Here is a 21,842-nt window from a genome sequence, read left to right as displayed (position 1 = left end):
ATTTTTAGCTTTATTTTCCTTTTCGATGGTCATATTATTGCCTTTTTATATTCAGGCAATATTAAAAAAGAATTTTTCACCATCGAATAAACAGTGAGTTAGGTATTTGCAAATAGCTTACGTTTAAACGTAGTATATGTATATGTACATTAGGGCGGGTCGAAAATCTAATTTTTCTCAAATCCCTTGGTAATAGTGAAAATATATTGTATCATGAAGTGAACAACAAGCCTGCAAAATATTAGTCTTTTATTTTAATTGTAAGAGCCCGCGCATCGACCGCCAAGTGACCCACAGCACACTAGTCGAATAAGACCAATTCTTGTTAAAAATTCTGGGTTCAGCAAAAAGGTTTGGTGCATATTTTTAGATAATGAATCCGTTAACGCAGAAGATAAAGTCAAATATCATTTCTCGCAGCCCTTTAGCTTATGCTTAATCTCAAAGGTATCTGTTTTCAATAAAATTTTAATTGTTCTCTTGATAATTGCACTGGTCTATAGTCGAACGATGTAAAGAACAGCTTTAATATTGCTGGCGTTCATTTAGGTCGCTGGTTCCAAATATTCTAATCTTGTTGTAATATTAGCTATAGTTTGCGAATTTTTGCAAATTTAGGAACAATTTCGGTAACTCTAATAGAAAAGCCATTATTTTCCATCATCGTGGAAAAATTTTGTTTATGCAAATGAGTATGGAAACACTGAATAGGCACAACTTCTAGAAACACTAATTAGTTTACATATGTTTATGCATACCATAGAAAAATTGTAAATGTAGGAAAATTAAAATTTTTTTTTTAAATTTTTTTTTATTTTAAAATAATTTGTTTATAATCTGAACGATTTTCATCATATTCTTATCATAAATCAGTAACAGTAAGTCTCGCCTTCAATTTGGTAATTATTACGTACCGATCGAGTAACATTTACCAAAGTTATATAGAAAAACTTAAGCTTTTTTTTTCTAAAAAAATTACTCTTCAATTGTATAAATAACCTTTAAATGAAAGAACCGGATTGCAGAAAAGTGTGCCAGGGAGTGACTTTTTTCGTTCAAGCTGAATGCAAAGCAATATCGTCCAATTGGAGAGTCCTCAAAAGGATTTCCCCGGATATGTTAAAGACTATTGCATTTATCTACAGTCACTTTCTCACATAATGGAGTTAACTAAAATATTTTTGTATATCTAAACACTTATTGCCCCTCCCCTACCTTCATATAACGGCAAATTTAGAAACCGCGAAAAATGTGCTTCTTCGGTGACTAATGAAACCATTCCGCACCAATTTTCAAGACAACATAAATGGACTTAAAGTGTGCGTTTCTCACCCTAATTGTATTATGTTAATGTTTGTAAATACTTATATGCTTGAAACTACTATTAACTTATCAAACGATTCATAAACTTTGACAATACATGTTTGATTTCATTCACCACGATCTTGAAAACTGACCAAATCGGCGTGACCAAGCCCATGGTCCTTTTAATATTATATAAACATACGAAAACATTAAAACGTTTGAAATAAATCGCGTCTCACTTTTTTGTATTTTTCACTTGGTTGCTGAAGTAATGAAGAATTGAAAATTCATAAGGGAAAATTATAGTTTTTGTAAGTTTTATCTTAATATCTTAAAAACTTGGAGACTTATTGAAAAATGATAAATGAACGTGAGGTACTAAATTTAATAGCCCTTAATTTGATATATCGTCCTGTTTATAACAATTTACGCATTCCATAGATATTACAAGCCAAAGTTTCATTTTCAAAATTCATACATTTTGATTCAATTGCGCGGGCTAAAGATACGTTTTAAATTAATCTTTCGTGGCCAATAACAATTGGCTTAGACATAAGACATCATAATATTACTATTACAATACGGTCAAATGTATTTTATTTTCCCCCATACAAAATCGACCCAGCCTAATGTACATATATAGGTGCAGCCATTGCAATAACTGCCACTTTCAGACGTAACTTGCTGTCCCCATTTAGCGATTGTTCATCTTTTGCAATAGATCGTACGCGATGATTGGCCTGTGTAGACCACTCATCGCAAGGATGAACTGTTAAATAGTTAGCTTCAGAGCTTTTATAACTTTAAATTTTTATGAAGTTCTGTTTTTCTGTTATATATATGCTCAAAACAACGTGGAAAAAGCTATTTTTGCGAATACAGTAATTTTAGTTATGTGTCGTAAGCACTTTTTAAAATGAAATCTTCTGCGATGGCATGCCCAAGTACCAAAATTTCTCTGCGATGAGCATTTCGCTTGCGATGAAACTGACAAATCTCCTGCGATGGCTGTACCTAATGAAGACAGCAAGTAAAGGCTCTGTTATGCATACTTGGCATTGCATGCACTGCTATACCATTTTTACGTAGAAATCAAAAACCAACAGACTTTTACGTATGTAATGCTGTGCGTTGGGTAACAGCTTACACGCGAAGCTCATTTAATAGATTCCTTATGTGACAACTCTCAAGCAATGCCAAGTATGCATAACNAGAACTTTAGCATAAGCGGTTCCAGACATAAGCAATATGAGAAGTTCAGTTTATATGAGAGGTGTCACGCCCCCTTTTTCTATACCCGCCAATTTTCGCCATATGTTCGGTATTGATAACATATGTAGCTGTTTCAAATTTCAGGACGTTGGCGTAAGGTTTTTACAATTTATGCATCCGTGCCAAATTTCAGTTCTCCCGCGTAGTTGGTTTAAGAGATATATTAGTTCCCTCAAAAAAGGGATTTCAACATTTTATTGTAACGTACATATGTATATGTGTAGATATCCATCATTCTCCCACTGTATAAGAACGTTAGAAATATTCCTACCCCAGTGCACCTATCGTGTACAAATTTAGTCCCAAAATTTATTTTCAATTGGCTAACATTTCTAAATATGAGCTAAATCGGCAAGTAAATGTAATTTTTATGAATATCCCGGCCCCAGCGCCACCTAGCGATTAATTTTTAGTCGAAATATTTGCCTTCAAGGTGCTGACATATGTTCCAAATATGAACGAAATCGGGCCAGCCGTTTAGTAGTTTACTGACATTAAATTTACGGAAAACTCTATGTAATTGTGAAATGGTGACGTCTCAGCTTTCTTCATTTTTCGGTAACAACAAAAAATTTCAAATTTTTTTAAATCAAAAAACATTCCACACAGAAGGTCCAAAAATGTGCTTTTTACAGAATTGAAATCGGTTCAGCCGTTTGGTCAGACATCGCGGTCATACGAAAAACATTTCATTTTTATATATATAGATATGATATACATGATATATAATATACATAATAATATACACATACATTCATTATGTAAATAAAGACGCCTAAGCGTATACCACAAATCTGTTTCTTTTCGTGTTGTATCTTTCAAGCATTTGTGCAAAGAAGTAACGTCGCAAAACTCATAAACTTCAATGGACAATATCTCAGGTTTAAAACAAGATATCTCGTTGAGTTAAACAGAATTATCAATGGGAAATATTTTACTTTCAAATGATTTACTAATTTTCTAAAAAAACGAGCTATTCTTGATGAAAATACATGACGAATATAGCAAAAAGTCGGGGTTTTCGCACTTTTAGGCTCAAATATCTGGAAAACCGGAGCCAATCGAGCAAAACTGATTCTGGATTCAGATTCAACGCATCAAAAACCTTTGGAAAAGTGTAAGCTCATCCCAGGGTCTGAAAAATGTCGGCCTGTGTTATCTACGTGTGTTATCTACCGTACAATAATATTAATTTGATATGGCTCTCAAACTATAATAACATAAAGACAAGTTTTCAAATCTGTTAGCAGTACAATCGGAAATTGTTCTTCATCCTATTGATGATAAAGTAATAGTAAAGCAAATAAAAAGTATATATTCATATTCATTATTGTAGAAGGGCGTAATTAGAACCCTAATAAAAAAACTACATTCAGAACTTGTCTTTTATGTATTGCCGAAGAAATTCAGCTGCGAGCATGCAGCCTGTTATACTTACGAGTCGGTACATAGAAAAATGTTGCACGCCAAGAGAGCGCGCGTTTTTTAGCGCTTTCGCAGTTGTTTAAAATTTGATTACAAGCGTAATTTTGAACTACCCATTCTGAAATTTTTACAGGTCCTACTTAAGTATTTGAAGAACAGTTTTCAATAAAAAAAATCATTACTAAATTTGAAAAAAAAACTTAATTTATTATTTTTTTAATAGCTAATTTTTTGTATTAAAAAATAATTGTATCGACTTCTCGTAATCCTCATATGAAAGCCAAGAAAAAGTCATAAATGGTACGATGATTGAGTTTGTTTTTTATTAAAATGCTTGTTTGCGCGGAAGCATATATTAAAAAGCCCTTTTTTGGCATGCTTAAAGTTCAAAATGATATATCTCGTAAACGGTATGTGTCAAATTAAAATAAAAAAATACGTGTATCATATTTTTACCCAAATAATTAAAAGAAAAATAAGTTGAGCGGAAAAAAATTTTTAGTGTAAATTTTGTATGGATTGGCCCATATATATGTACAATTTGGAAAAAATATATACTAGCAGAGCACCCGGCATCGTTCGGGGTAAACAAACCAAAATATAAAACAGTAATACAAATATTCAGTTCAGCATAAATTAAAGGAGACAAACTATTTTCTTTGTTTACATTAAGGCATACCTATGAGCTATACTTTTAGCTTTATCGTGCTTTAACTAATATATATTGATCATCACTGGTACTACAAATCTTGTTCCATTATTAATATTAGGTGGATTAAGGTAAGATTCAAATTTTTAAATTAAAACTATTCTACTACGGTACATTCCGTTTAGCTGCCTATTCGATTAGCCGTTTTATGTATAGCTGCACTTTTCTGGTAGAATGCTTAATTCGGAAGGAGTTTTATTCATTAAGAATGAACCTTTTTCGTTTAACAGCATCGCGGTACTAAAAAACGATTTAATTTCAAAATAATCTAAAGACGGTAAGGTTAAAAAAAAAAACACACACAGTTTTAAATATCCAAGTTATCTAATAGATGAATACATATATGTATATCCCCCTTTTACAAACTCATTTATATATACTTTCCTCGGCAGGCAATGGCAAACCTCCGAGTGTATTTCTGCCATGAAAAACAGCTTCTCATACAAATTCAATCGCCGTTCGGAGTCGGCGTAAAACTGTAGGTCCCAACGCTTTGTGTGACAACATCAAGGCGCACGCCACAAATCGGAGAAGAAGCTCGGCCAACCACTAACATATGTGTATGCGCCAATCTATTATATTATTATATATACTTTACTCTAAACACCTCCCATAGATACCTATGTCTGAATACCAAATTTCAAGTTCATGTGACTTATGGTTCCCAATTTATGGCTGAATAAAAATTTCACGCCTACGGGATGTGCCACGCCCCCTTTTATAAACTCATTCATTTACACCTTACTATAAGCACCTACCATAGATATGTCTGCATACCAAATTTAAATTCCATGTGACTTATGGTTTTGAAGTTATAGATGATAAAAATTTCCACGCTTATGAGATTTGCCACGCCATATTTTACAAACTCATTTATATTTATCTTTTTATAAGCACCTACCATGGCTATACCAGCATACCAAATCTCAAGTTCATGGGACTTATGGTTACGAAGTTATAGCTGATAAAATATTCCACGCCTATTGGATGTGCCAAGTCCCCTTTAGAAACTCATTTATATATCGATGGCTGAGTGGAAGATCGACCTATCTCGGCAGCCGGTACGAAAACGACCTATCTCAGAGAACTTTTCAAGAACGCCCTACTTCAGAATTTTATTGAAAAAAACCTATTTCAGAATTTTATTGAAAAACATTCTATCTCAGAATTTTGTTGAAGAACGCCCTATCTCAGAATTCGGTTCAAAAATGCCCTATCTCAAACGGAAATACATTGAAAATAAGCTGAGATAGGGCGTTTTTGAATCGACAGCTGAGATAGGGCGTTATTCAACCAAATTCTGAGGTAGGGTGTTTTTCAATCAAATTCTGAAGTAGGGCGTTCTTAAAAAGTTTTCTGAGAGAGAACGATGTTGAAAAATTTTCTGATATAGGGCGTTTTCGAACTGGCTGCCAAGATAGGTCGATCTTCCACTCAGCCATCGATATACCCTCGTATAAGCATCTCCCATTGATATGTCTGCATACCAAATTTCAAGTTCGTGGGACTTATGGTACCGAAGTTATGGCTGATAAAAAATTCCACGCCTATGGATGTGCCACGTCCCTTTTTACAAACTCGCTTATATATACCCTCGTATAAGCACCTACCATTGATATGTCTGCATACCAAGTTTAAAGTTCGTGTGACTTATGGTTCCGAAGTTATGGCTGATAAAAGATTCCACGCCTATGGGATGTGCCACACACCCTTTCTTAACCTCATTTATATATGCCCTCATATAAGCACCTACCATTGATATGTCTGCATACCAGATTTCGAGTTCGTGTGACTTATGGTTCCGAAGTTATAGCTGATAAAAAATTCCACGCCTATGGGATATGCTACGCCCCCTTTTACAAACTTGTTTATATACACCCTCGTATAAGCACCTACCATTGATATGTCTGCATACCAGATTTCGAGTTCGTGTGACTTATGGTTCCGAAGTTATAGCTGATAAAAAATTCCACGCCTATGGGATATGCTACGCCCCCTTTTACAAACTTGTTTATATACACCCTCGTATAAGCACCTACCATTGATATGTCTGCATACCAAATTTCAAGTTCGTGGGACTTATGGTTCCGAAGTTATAGCTGATAAAAAATTCCACGCCTATGGGATATGCTACGCCCCCTTTTACAAACTTGTTTATATACACCCTCGTATAAGCACCTACCATTGATATGTCTGCATACCAAATTTCAAGTTCGTGGGACTTATGGTTCCGAAGTTATAGCTGATAAAAAATTCCACGCCTATGGGATATGCTACGCCCCCTTTTACAAACTTGTTTATATACACCCTCGTATAAGCACCTACCATTGATATGTCTGCATACCAAATTTCAAGTTCGTGGGACTTATGGTTCCGAAGTTATAGCTGATAAAAAATTCCACGCCTATGGGATATGCTACGCCCCCTTTTACAAACTTGTTTATATACACCCTCGTATAAGCACCTACCATTGATATGTCTGCATACCAAATTTCAAGCTCGTGAGACTTATGGTTCCGAAGATATAGCTGATAAAATTTCCGCGCCTATGGGGTGTGCCACGCCCCCTTTTACAAACTCCTTTATAAATACCCTCCTATAAGCACCTACCATAGGTATGTCTGCATACCAAATTTCAAGTTCGTGGGACTTATGGTTCCGAAGATATAGCTGATAAAAAATTCCACGGTTATGGGATGTGCCACGCCCCCTTCTACAAACTCATTTACATATACCCTCCTATAAGCACCTACCATTGGTATGTCTGCATACCAAATTTCAAATTCGTGTGACCTATGGTTCCGAAGTTATAGCTGATAAAAAAAACCACGCCTATGGATGTTCAAGTTCGTGAGACTTATGGTTCCGAAGATATAGCTCATAAAAATTCCGCGCCTATGGGGTGTGCCACGCCCCCTTTTACAAACTCCTTTATACATTCCCTCCTATAAGCACCTACCATTGATATGTCTGCATACCAAATTTCAAGCTCGTGAGACTTATGGTTCCGAAGATATAGCTGATAAAAATACCGCGCCTATGGGGTGTGCCACGCCCCCTTTTACAAACTCCTTTATAAATNGAGAACGATGTTGAAAAATTTTCTGATATAGGGCGTTTTCGAACTGGCTGCCAAGATAGGTCGATCTTCCACTCAGCCATCGATATACCCTCGTATAAGCACCTACCATTGATATGTCTGCATACCAAATTTCAAGTTCGTGGGACTTATGGTACCGAAGTTATGGCTGATAAAAAATTCCACGCCTATGGATGTGCCACGTCCCTTTTTACAAACTCGCTTATATATACCCTCGTATAAGCACCTACCATTGATATGTCTGCATACCAAATTTCAAGTTCGTGGGACTTATGGTACCGAAGTTATGGCTGATAAAAAATTCCACGCCTATGGATGTGCCACGTCCCTTTTTACAAACTCGCTTATATATACCCTCGTATAAGCACCTACCATTGATATGTCTGCATACCAGATTTCAAGTTCGTGTGACTTATGGTTCCGAAGTTATAGCTGATAAAATATTCCACGCCTATGGATGTGCCACGCCCCTTTTTACAAACTCGCTTATATATCCCCTCGTATAAGCCCCTACCATTGATATGTCTGCATACCAGATTTCAAGTTCGTGTGACTTATGGTTCCGAACTTATAGCTGATAAAATATTCCACGCCTATGGGATATGCAAAGCCACCTCTTACAAACTCGTTTATACATACCCTCCTAAAGGCACCTACCATCGAAAGGTCTGCGTACCAAATTTCGAGTTCGTGTGACTTATGGTTCCGAAGTTATAGCTGATAAAGAATTCCACGCCTATGGGATGTGCCACGCCCCCTTTTACAAACTCCTTTAGGTATACCCTCCTATAAGCACCTACCATGGATATGTCTGCATACCAAATTTCAAGTTCGTGTGACTTATGGTTCCGAAGTTATAGCTGATAAAGAATTCCACGCCTATGGGATGTGCCACGCCCCCTTTTACAAACTCCTTTAGGTATACCCTCCTATAAGCACCTACCATGGATATGTCTGCATACCAAATTTCAAGTTCGTGTGACTTATGGTTCCGAAGTTATAGCTGATAAAGAATTCCACGCCTATGGGATGTGCCACGCCCCCTTTTACAAACTCCTTTAGGTATACCCTCCTATAAGCACCTACCATGGATATGTCTGCATACCAAATTTCAAGTTCGTGAGACTTATGGTTCCGAAGTTATAGCTGATAAAAAATTCCACGCCTATGGGGTGTGCCATGCCCCCTTTTACAAACTCGTTTATACATTCCCTCCTAAAAGCACCTACTATTGATATGTCTGCATACCAAATTTCAAGTTCGTGAGACTTATGGTTCCGAAGTTATAGCTGATAAAAAATTCCACGCCTATGGGGTGTGCCATGCCCCCTTTTACAAACTCGTTTATACATTCCCTCCTAAAAGCACCTACTATTGATATGTCTGCATACCAAATTTCAAGTTCGTGAGACTTATGGTTCCGAAGTTATAGCTGATAAAAAATTCCACGCCTATGGGGTGTGCCATGCCCCCTTTTACAAACTCGTTTATACATTCCCTCCTAAAAGCACCTACTATTGATATGTCTGCATACCAAATTTCAAGTTCGTGAGACTTATGGTTCCGAAGTTATAGCTGATAAAAAATTCCACGCCTATGGGGTGTGCCATGCCCCCTTTTACAAACTCGTTTATACATTCCCTCCTAAAAGCACCTACTATTGATATGTCTGCATACCAAATTTCAAGTTCGTGAGACTTATGGTTCCGAAGTTATAGCTGATAAAAAATTCCACGCCTATGGGGTGTGCCATGCCCCCTTTTACAAACTCGTTTATACATTCCCTCCTAAAAGCACCTACTATTGATATGTCTGCATACCAAATTTCAAGTTCGTGAGACTTATGGTTCCGAAGTTATAGCTGATAAAAAATTCCACGCCTATGGGGTGTGCCATGCCCCCTTTTACAAACTCGTTTATACATTCCCTCCTAAAAGCACCTACTATTGATATGTCTGCATACCAAATTTCAAGTTCGTGAGACTTATGGTTCCGAAGTTATAGCTGATAAAAAATTCCACGCCTGTGGGATGTACCACGCCCCCTTTTGCAAACTCGTATATATATACCTTCCTATAAGCACCTACCATTTGTATGTCTGCATACCAAATTTCAAGTTCATGTGACTTATGGTCTGGAAGTTATGGCTGATTAAATTTTTCACGCCTATGGGAGGTGCCACGCCCCCTTATCGGATCACAATTTTTTTCACCCTATTATAGGCCTAGGTGTCATGGCAATACTCTGTCAAAATTTTGTTTCTGTCCGTCCGTTTAGACTGCAACTTGGCACATACATACGTGCATATGTACATACATACTTTCACAAACATATAGTAGATATATTAGAGTGGTTCAAAAAAATTTTTTTTTTAAATTCCTAAACGCTACCAAAAAATTCCGAGCCTATGGGAGGTGCCACGTCCCCTTTTAAAAACACGTTTATATATACATTCGTATAAGCACCTACCATTGATATGTCTGCATACCAAATTTCAAGTTCGTGAGATTAATGGTTTCGAAGTTATAGCCTCTAAAAAATTCCGCGCCTATGGGGTATTACACGCCCCCTTTTGTAAACTCCTTTATATATACCCTCATATAAGCACCTACCATTGATATGTCTGCATACCAAATTTCAAGTTCGTGTGACTTATGGCTGATAAAAATTCCACGCCTAAGGGATGTACCCCGCCCCCTTTAACAAACTCGTATATATATACCCTGGTATAATAACCTACCATTGATATGTCTACATAGCAAATTTCAAGTTCGTGTGACTTATGGTTCCGAAGTTATAGCTGATAAAAAATTCCACGCCTGTGGGATGTACCACGCCCCCTTTTGCAAACTCGTATATATATACCTTCCTATAAGCACCTACCATTTGTATGTCTGCATACCAAATTTCAAGTTCATGTGACTTATGGTCTGGAAGTTATGGCTGATTAAATTTTTCACGCCTATGGGAGGTGCCACGCCCCCTTATCGGATCACAATTTTTTTCACCCTATTATAGGCCTAGGTGTCATGGCAATACTCTGTCAAAATTTTGTTTCTGTCCGTCCGTTTAGACTGCAACTTGGCACATACATACGTGCATATGTACATACATACTTTCACAAACATATAGTAGATATATTAGAGTGGTTCAAAAAAATTTTTTTTTTAAATTCCTAAACGCTACCAAAAAATTCCGAGCCTATGGGAGGTGCCACGTCCCCTTTTAAAAACACGTTTATATATACATTCGTATAAGCACCTACCATTGATATGTCTGCATACCAAATTTCAAGTTCGTGTGACTTATGGTTCCGAAGTTATAGTTGATACAAAATTCCACGCTTATGGGATGTGCCACACCCCCTTTTACAAACTCGTTTATACATTCCCTCCTATAAGCACCTACCATTGATATATCTGCATACCAAATTTCAAGTTCGTGAAACTTTTGGTTCCGAAGTTATGGCTGATAAAAAATTCCGCGCCTATGGGATGTGCCACGCCCCCTTTTACAAACACGTTTAGATATACATTCGTATAAGCACCTACCATTGATATGTCTGCATACCAAATTTCAAGTTCGTGGGACTTATGGTTCCGAAGTTATAGCTGATAAAAAATTCCACGCCTATGGGATGTACCACGCCCCCTTTTGCAAACTCGTGTATATATACCTTCCTATAAGCACCTACCATTTGTATGTCTGCATACCAAATTTCAAGTTCATGTGACTTATGGTCTGGAAGTTATGGCTGATTAAATTTTTCACGCCTATGGGAGGTGCCACGCCCCCTTATCGGATCACAATTTTTTTCACCCTATTATACGCCTAGGTGTCATGGCAATACTCTGTCAAAATTTTGTTTCTGTCCGTCCGTTTAGACTGCAACTTGGCACATACATACGTACATACATACATACTTTCACAAATATATAGTAGATATATTAGAGTGGTTAAAAAAAATTTTTTTTTTCAAATTCCTAAACGCTACCTTGTTATTTGTGATAAAAAAAAGAGAAACGTGTTTTTTTTTATTTTAAAAAAGTTTTCTAAGAGGTAGCGCTGGTCGGTTTTTAATAAAAACGCTGACGTTCTCAATTTTTTTATTTTCTTGACATGTTAAAATGCAGTTATAAATTTGGTTTTTACATATAATTACTCTGGTATTATTGGGGAACTTTCCCTTAATTACATACCTGTCTTGGGCAGTTAGAATGGGCCTAGTGCCCGAAAATATGCTCTCGAAAAGAGACTAGTAAAATTAAAACGTTGATACTGAGCGATTTACGCATTGTCATGGGTTGGAACTTGTTACGAGGGGGTTTCTGGGGTTGCTGATTACGAATCTTGTGTCAGATTTTCAAAATTCAAAATGGGGTATCCAAAATGGAGACCAACTTTAAAAAAATTATTGGATTTGTTTGAAACTGTTAGCCGCCATTTTTAATTTTGAAAAGCCAGAGTAATTATATGTAAGAACTACATTTGTAGCTGCATTTTAACATGTCAAGAAAATAAAAAAAAATTGAGAACATCAGCGTTTTTATAAAAACCGACCAGCCCGACCTCTAAGAAAACTTTTTTTCAAAATAAAAAAATACGTGTCACTTTTTTTTATCACAAATTACAATATTCTGATGTAGCATTTATGAATTTCCAAAAAGAGTGTTTTTGTGAACCACTCTGATATATATATATATATATATACATATATGTATATATGTATGTATGTATATTTTCACCAAGCGGATTTTTAACAATGGTTTCTAGCCGATTACCGGAATATTTACGGTTCTCTGAATGACACTTAAATACGCTTTTTATAATTTTTATTTTTATTTTTTGCGCTTTCAAACTTTTTGACTTTCCTTTACTTTTATTGTTGACTTTATATTTCACAGCACAACAACTCAAATTAGTTTGTACGTTACCCTTACGGTCTTTGTTACCGAAACTCCCCGTTTACCAATCCTTTAGTGTGTCTGTGTGTGCTATAACTCCGCTGTCCGTCCGTTCTCCCAATGCGAATCCCGGATCTTCCTGCTGCCAGATGAGCCTTCCAATTCAACGTTAAAATGTATATGTCCCACAGCCATCAAAATTTATCCAATTTAGATAAATAACCACAGCCAATCGCAATGAAAAATGAAAAAACGAATTGACTTTATAAGCCCCACGTTGGGCGCCAAAATGGTTGGGCAGCAAGGGTTTTTGCTGCTGATGCAAAATACCGACGAAGACTTTAAGCGAAAAAGCTAAAAGGCTACGAGGAGCGCAAAAGAAGAAGCGAGGCTGGCTGTGGTTTCCAATCGAATGTTCTATATTTGTTGAGGACTTCAATTCCTTCTTTTCGTACTTCCTTAATTCTATGACAATGTTGCTTATTAACTAAATAAACTTAACTAAGGGGATATTTGTACTAAAGTACAGTACGAATTAGATTCTGCAAGTGTTCGTACTTAAACTTACTATTGATTACGACTAAGCTATTTTGGTCGAACACATATGTATGTTTATATAAATAACTATATTTTTCTACATTTTAGGATTATTTATTTGGATCTTTCCAAAATAATTGAGTAACAAAAACACAAAAACCACATTGCATTAATTGAATGATTTCCGAACCGATTAACAAATTGGTACTCAGGGCGTCTTTGTTTATCATAGTTCCATCAACGCACTCTGCGATTTAAGGAAATGCACCAATGCACATAGGGGTATTTAGCCGATTTATGCGGCCAAAATTATTTTTATGAATATTTCAACTCGAAATGTTTAGAAAAGATGTGTTATGACATATAGAATTGTAAATGTTTAAAATCAAGTAAATATAGGTTAAAACATTAACAGAGTTGCCACCTGTTAAAAATTTGTGTTCAATTAGTTAAATGAATTGCTGCAATATGGGTATCAATGGAAATGGGTTTGAAAAGGCTTTATCTCTAAGGAACCTTCCAGGGTGTAAAAAATCAAATCCAACTTTAATTAAAGGAATTAAGTAATTCAAATATGTATCACAGTATAGGTAAGAAATGGGTGTATTCGAGGTGCAATTAATGCGGTAGTGTTACTCTTTTATGAAAGAGTATCACGTTCTACGCGAAAATTTGGGCGAACAAAATTTTGATATCAGTATCAAAAGCAACATAAAAATTTTTACTGCGCAATTTCTGCAACATTTTAGAAACGTTTAAGTTGAGCATCATCAACATGTCATCAGGAAAGCAACAAGTCTGCAATATTGCGGTAATTATTACGTAGCTCGAACGCACCCAATGTAATAAAACTACATTTTTGTAATAATAACAGTCTTATTTATTGATAATAGAATTTTGTAAGTATTAACTTGGAGTAAATTAGCGTCCTCAATTACTGAANCAACTACATTTTTGTAATAATAACTGTCTTATTTATTGATAATAGAATTTTGTAAGTATTAACTTGGAGTAAATTAGCGTCCTCAATTACTGAAATATCGGAGTTTTCGTATTTTCAACGCATTGCTTTTCCGTACCAAGTGCACCGAGTTTGGTACAAATTGATAAATCGGCTACCGAGATAAACATTTGTGGTCAAAAGTACGCGCCTCCACGCTCATTATCCAAAAAATTATTATAATTTTAATTGATGCCAAGAGGTTATTCCAAGAATCGATTTAGAGTGAACTAGATCCAGTAGTTATTTATTTATCGCATTTTCGCGTTTCTCTAAATTACCGTTATATGGGAAGTGGGCGTGGTTATCGCCCGATTTCAACAGTTTTAGAAGTTATGTTAGATATAACCTAAAAAAAGCTCATACCGAGTTTGGTACGGATTAGTGAAGCGGATACTGATATACAACATTTCATTATAAGTAGGCGGGGCCACACCCATTTTCTAAAGCTTTAATAATAATCCTATTTTGTTCCACAATTTTACTTTACATACTAATTTTTAACAATTTGGATACACTCACCCCTATTCTGCAACTCTTTCGTATTCGGATTTTACTACTAATCGTAGAAATAGTATGCTGCAATCCGAATCGTATTTTCGAACTTTCGAAATTCGTAACAATGCCATGCCTAAAAACGAACGAGTAACCTTTTTTGCGTAATTTTGTAAGAAAACAATTCTGTGTCGGAGGCGATATAAAACATGTAAATCGATGTGTGTTTGCAGGAAAGATTAGTGCTGTTCATTTAAACAGATAAATTTGCCCTTCGCATTTGCGTATATTTTTATCCACTGCTTTATATAAACGAGTTAAACAAAATCTTTGTTGCCCCTTATCGAGAAACTTGGGTCCGGTTTAGTTATTTGTACAATGATTTTCGGTTGTTGTGACCAAACGCATAATCCGAATCCAAAAACTTTAACATCACGTGTAATCAAAGGATTACACTTTTATTTAAAATAAATGTTTCAAATTTCCGAGCACTATCTTATTAATAAATTCGGTTTGCACTATGCTTTTTTTTCCAAATTTCGACGTGGGTTCTGCGCAAAAATACTGTGGATGGCGTAGCCGAAGTGATGTGCACAAGTAGTGTTGTATACCTTTGACATGCGGAAGCCCCTTCTTCTCCGGCAACACAAAAAGGAGAATTCTACTTAGTAAGGGTTATAATCCATAAGCGCGGCCGAAGGCAGAAGCAAGTGCAAGTGGACCTAACAAAGTGATTGGCTTGGAAGAAGCTGTTATTGCATTAACTGGATTGAGAACCAGTTCTTCAGGCATAGGAGTAGTTCTGGCTTGTGGTTCAACAATTCAACCAGAAGCTGACATAGACGCGCCCATGGTTACTATGCCCGACAGCGCCGCATATCTTTATGAAATCATTCCCATAGCGCGCTCTTACTCCGTCCTATAATTGGAAATGCAATAGAATCCACCGTTTCCTTCAAAATATGTAAAATCAAACAATTTTACTATAAATAAGCACTTCATGAGTGTTTTTTTTTATTCCTTTCCACTTTGTTGTCCTTCATTCAGCTATCTTCGAAAAGCAACTGATAGCCGGCAATGCTGCACATGTTTCCGCAAGCGTGCCAAATGAACTTTTCTCTCAAAGTTTAAACTGCTGGCAAATGTAAATAGGGATTAAAATTTAATAACTAGTTAATACAACTAAAGTAAAATCTGTGGAAAATTAACAATAAAATATTTTTTTCGCCAAATCTATAAATGACCCTTTCATTTCTCAAAAAACCGGGGTAACAGTTATTCGTCGCCACGCTGTAAAGGAAAACAAATGTTTATTCCGAAATATATAATATAGTTGGCTTCGCCTTACATTCCCGCAGATTTCTAGCAATAGGACCGAAAGGTCCTAGAAAACATTACTTTTGCTAATATATCGAAAACTACTTATTTGTTAAATTAAATGGATTCATATTCCAGTTCAGCGGCCTCAAATTCATCTAAAAAGTTTAATTTTAGTGTTAAAATAGATCTAAAGTAGTGTCGGCCGCTGTGGTGTAGTGGTAAGCAGTGCACGCTTTCACTCCACAATGCCAGGGTTCAAACCCTGGTCAAAGCAACATCGCAAAAATATAGAAAAAAGGTTTTTTCTTAACAGCGGTCGTCCCTCGGCAGGCAATGGCAAACCTCCGAGTGTATTTCTGCCATGAAAAACAGCTTCTCATAAAAATACAATCGCCGTTCGGAGTCGGCGTAAAAGTGTGGCAACATTAAGGCGCACACCACAAATCGGAGGAGAAGCTCGGCCAAACACTAACATATGTGTAAGCGCCAAACTATTATTATTATAGTGTTACCATATACTAAGTAGTTGCGTTTTTAGATTTTTCCTTAATACATACATTTTCCAAGTTAAGAAATACCACTTATCTGCCATTTTCTGCGGGCAGGCTTTTCACACTATATTAGCCAAATTTCTAAGCTTTCAATTGAACAAAGAATAATAACGCGATCTCTCCCGGGGATACAACAAATTCCGTAATATTCACAAAAATTAACAAAAAAATGCTCGTTGAAAACCGCTGTTTTCGTTACATTTAAGTTGAACTTTTGCTTAATAAATGAAATGATTAAAAAAATTTACTTTTAAATGCATTATTACCGTCTGTATGCGGATCCATCACTACTTTTTAAGAATATAATGCAGTAATCAACATATTTACTTAAAACCGTCACGATCTTTCTAAAGAGCGAAAATTTATTTATAAGCAGCGTAAGAATATTCTGTTTCCGGTCAACGGTGAGCGTTCGCTGTGCAAGTTAGAAAAGCGAGGGGGACTGGGAAATGTTATTTGGAATGTTCTCTATCGAAAGTGACTAATTTTTTAAGTTTTCTCCAAAATTTTGTTGTATGTGCAATGTTGAAAAATTGTGTGGCAATATTTTGCGTAAATTCTGGCCAACAAATAGTTTCATCCATCAATTTGTTTATCACGGCATTTGTCACTCGATGGATTACTCTACATAGCGCTAATTTGTGGACCCCATGCATTTGACCATGCCATTATTATAGTTCGCTCCAATTTTTAATACAAATTTTTTAATTTGGCTACGAGAAAATTTATAGCTGAAAATTTTCTACTACACCAATATGTAAAATGTAGTTGATTTGTTCTTTATGACACGCCTTTTATTATTTGCAGACTGTCCTCCTATAATAAATTTAATATTTCGAATCGAAGCATTTTTTGTGTCAATATTTTATCGAATCACGTGTTAAAGCACTGATTAATTCATTCAGACTGAATAAATTTAACTTATCACTGGTATGATAGGTAAAAATATTTTTAGCAAAATAATGCTAAAGTTAGCAAAATGAAAAATGACAAGTGATAAATAAAAAATTTTGGTGCAACGAAATGCTAATAAATTTTGATAATTTGCATAACTTATCACTTATCCGCTAAAATCTTTTCGCTAAACATTTTAAATTTTGGTGCAACGCTTATCTATGAGTGATATTTTACTTATCAATACTCATTTGAGTGACTTTTCCTTATCACGTTGGTGAAACACTAAACTTTGCGCAAGTTCGATAATTTGCTAAAATGCTAATGATAATTCGTTNACATTTTAAATTTTGGTGCAACGCTTATCTATGAGTGATATTTTACTTATCAATACTCATTTGAGTGACTTTTCCTTATCACGTTGGTGAAACACTAAACTTTGCGCAAGTTCGATAATTTGCTAAAATGCTAATGATAATTCGTTGGTGCAATAGGGCCCTGCTTTACACTTACGATTTACCAGTGCCTAATTGCACCAACGAGTTATCACTTATCACTTTACAACTTTTGGATAAACGTTTTTATTGAAAAGTTAAGTTAATTAGTGTTGCACTTTTAACTTATCAAAAAAAACTTATCCACTTATCAAAAAATTTGTAACTGAGATTTTTTTTGGATAAGTCGATTTGATATCCATTGCACAGCCAATTTCTTTTGCTTTTCAAATGGAGAACTATTCCATTAGTGGGCTTAGCTAAAACGATTACCGTTTCTCAATGGAAAACGAAAGCTCAGCATGCCCATGTGCGATTTGATAAACATTTCCAAATTCTCTTTTTTTCTTACTATGTCGCGCGTTCAAAGCAAAGCCATAAATTGGCTATCTTAAAAATTATTAAGGACAAAAGTAAGTCCGTCTTGACTACCATATGTATGTTTATATAAACAACTAAAGTTGAATTCGCGCTTCTGTGTATTTGCTGTATCCTGCGTAAGTGTAACTGTTCGAGCGTGTGGTTGTTGTTGCATGTGTATTTCATGTACCGCTAGCAACAACAAATCGCATGCTCATGCACTTACAATTACACAACATACAACCAATACACAGAAGAGCGAATTCCCCTCATATTTTTCTACATTTAAGGATTATTTATTTGGATCTTTCCACAATAATGCAGGAACAAAAACACAAAAACCACATTGCATTAATTGAATGATTTTCGCACCGGTTTACAAATTGGTACACAGTAGCCTTAGGGGCGTCATAGTTCCATCAATGCACCAATTCCATGATGTTGGCTACCATTACCTAACTAGTGCAGAGTTATATTGTAGGTCCTCTCCAATTTTTAATAAAACTGGAGATAGCCGACATTTTTCTACTACACCAATGTCTAAAGCAGGCCAGCCAATTTGTATGGATCGATTTTTTTCGACATCGTAACTAGCAGATTCGGATTCTACGTAAAATTCTAAGAAAAATATTCGTCCAGACCATATCTCTAAAGTTAATTTCGAGCCTGCGCCATTTTAAAAGAAGATATCTTTAATTGATGTTAAGTTAATATGCAGATTAATATTTAGTAAACAAATTACGAACGTTATTTTTTTAATACAAATTTGTATTTGGGGATTTTTGATACGAAGAATTAAGTTTTGATATCTATTTGGTATTTAAAGAACCACAAGACGGCGCGTCAAAAATAGGGGTAAGCTTACAATAATTCGCATAAAGCTGAAAATTGGTACGAATGTTGCGAACACTATTATGAATGAAATTTCAAAGGTCACCATCGATCCCACGTCTGCAAAAGAAAGTTATTCAAGGTCAAAGGTCAAATAAATTGATTTTTTTTTACATTTTCCAGCAATACGGTAAGGTTTATCATAAAAATAGGTGTAGATCATACAATTATCTACTAAAACTGTTATAACATTTTTCTTCCTAAGGCTTACCATTTCTGAGATATAGCGATCAAAATTGTTATAAAAGGTGTGTACTCCATAATATGCAAACCATAAATTTGTATAGAAACTTTTTGTATGTATCACTACTTACGTGCTCATAACTTCTATGTTTATTATTCAATTTAGATGAGCACGGCCTTATTGTATTAATAAAGAATCATGCTTTGACGTGCAAGAATCCAAAAGTTAACAAGTTCTTGCATGTTGATATTTTTACCGAAAGTAACTTTTTTAGCTCCTAACCTACTAATCCGCTTGAAAAATATCGTGTATGCAGAAGATAGTAATTTTGATGTGCTTCACAATTAAGTGAGTGCACTTTTTCACATCTCTAAAAACTGAAATTTAGCTATATCTCAAAAACTGTTGCAGTTTATTATATTTTGACTATGTATTCAGATTCAGTGGAAAATTTTACATGACAGGTAACCCCCATTTTTCTCCATGAGTATGCGATTTATTTCATATATGTCCGTACCAGCTTCATGAACATGAAGACATATGTAGTATGAAAAATTCTGTTTGTATGGGAGGTGCCACACCCTATTTTCCAATAGCTCCAATTTTTCTCCATATAACCCCATACCAAGTTGCAGTACTCTACCATGAATACTTCCAGAGATATGCANTTTGAAAAATATCGTGTATGCAGAAGATAGTAATTTTGATGTGCTTCACAAACAAAACTGTAACATGGTGTAACACTTTTTATTTCAGTCGCCGCTATCTTTCCAAGTTCTAACGATATTCATACTTTTGTTGTATATTCTTATTGGTACACCTGTACTTCCTCTCTCATAAGGATATGAAGTAAATCCAACAACAATGATAAAAGCAGCAGACAAAAATGTAAATTAAGGCACATGTTACAGTATTGCACTTATATACTTCTAATAACTTTTTGACAATTTTCACGAAAAAAAAAGAATTATTTACACAATTTTCAGTAACCTTTTGCTTTTTTAGTTCCTGGGTGCGATTTGGCATACCTTATTTGTATCTCTGTAAAAATNGCCGCCTTTATATATCTAAATATTTTTCAGCCTATAACCATTCTTGGAAAGTCTGCAGTAGGTGTCCAAAATCATCACCAAAATCAAAAAAATCGGTGGAGCCTTTCTCGAGATTTGCGAACAGAAAAAACGGCTTCAAAATATGTACATACAACGACGAGCAAAACTGTAACATGGTGTAACACTTTTTATTTCAGTCGCCGCTATCTTTCCAAGTTCTAACGATATTCATACTTTTGTTGTATATTCTTATTGGTACACCTGTACTTCCTCTCTCATAAGGATATGAAGTAAATCCAACAACAATGATAAAAGCAGCAGACAAAAATGTAAATTAAGGCACATGTTACAGTTTTGCACTTATATACTTCTAATAACTTTTTGACAATTTTCACGAAAAAAAAAGAATTATTTACACAATTTTCAGTAACCTTTTGCTTTTTTAGTTCCTGGGTGCGATTTGGCATACCTTATTTGTATCTCTGTAAAAATTCTGGAGGTATATCCACCCATATATCCTTAGTTTGCTTTCACAGCCCATATACTCCATTGGACGGACTTGGATACTTAGTAAGCTGTGCTTTTAGTTGATTTCGCAAATTCTCGTTAAGATTCATGGCCGCAGATTGTGGACGTCATTTCAAATTAGCAAATTTTTGCTTTTGTATCCAGTCTTTGCCAACATGTGCAATGTGTTTTGGGTGATTTTTCAGCGGAAACTCATTTTTTCGAGTACATCTTGCAAAGTTTGTTGAAATATGAACACATAGTGTTCCTTACACATATTTCGTTTTAACGGACCAACAAAATTTTTGAAATACAACCTCAAACTATTATTGACCGACCACTGTGATTCACAGTTTGCTTTACATGATGCGCATGGGCTTAATTTGGGTTTTTGATCCAATACCATGCCCGGCCATCTGATTGAAAGCGATTAATTTAGTATTGCCAGACCAAATAACCTTCAACTGAAACTTAAAAATTTATTTTTTATTGCATTCTGAAAGGCCTAACATATCCCAATAGGGAAAGGTCCGGTTTTCGTGCGATGTAGCAAAATGCTGCCACACTCGCACATGTATTTTGATCAAATTTGCTTTTTTCTTCTTTTATGATGCCTTTGCGCTCAATTTGGCACTTCTTCGCAAGGAATGAAACCGATTCAAAATAACGTTCCGGTTTGGGTTTCGGTTTTGCCAGGTGTTTCGGTTTCGGTTTTGGTTTCGTTCTTCAAAATTTATTTCGGTTTTGGTTTCGGTTTCGTTCCGGTTTCGGTTTTTCACAGAAATTTTGTTGATATTATTTAAATCACAATGTCTTAAACGTTGAGGAAAGAAAATCGAAAA

The 21,842-nt window shown here is 35.4% G+C and overlaps 1 protein-coding gene across 1 annotated transcript in view; it reads right to left on the bottom strand.

Moving 5' to 3' along the window:
* Window positions 1–497: 497 nt before the first annotated feature.
* LOC108366251 (nuclear pore complex protein Nup205-like) overlaps window positions 498–21,842 on the bottom strand; it is a gene marked incomplete at its 5' end in the record, with an annotated part of 62,353 nt that continues 41,008 nt past the window's right edge. The window contains 2 exons of the mRNA XM_017620584.1: window positions 498–534; window positions 3,365–3,371. Of these exons, the coding sequence (XP_017476073.1) occupies window positions 498–534; window positions 3,365–3,371 (44 nt within the window). The remainder of the gene's footprint in view (window positions 535–3,364; window positions 3,372–21,842) is intronic.

The sequence above is a fragment of the Rhagoletis zephyria genome, unplaced genomic scaffold (genome assembly GCF_001687245.7).
Source record: "Rhagoletis zephyria isolate East Lansing unplaced genomic scaffold, Rhagoletis_zephyria_1.1 Rzeph_scaffold_02201, whole genome shotgun sequence".
In the NCBI taxonomy this organism is placed as follows: Eukaryota; Metazoa; Arthropoda; class Insecta; order Diptera; family Tephritidae; genus Rhagoletis; species Rhagoletis zephyria.
This window is presented reverse-complemented; position numbering and strand designations above follow the sequence as displayed.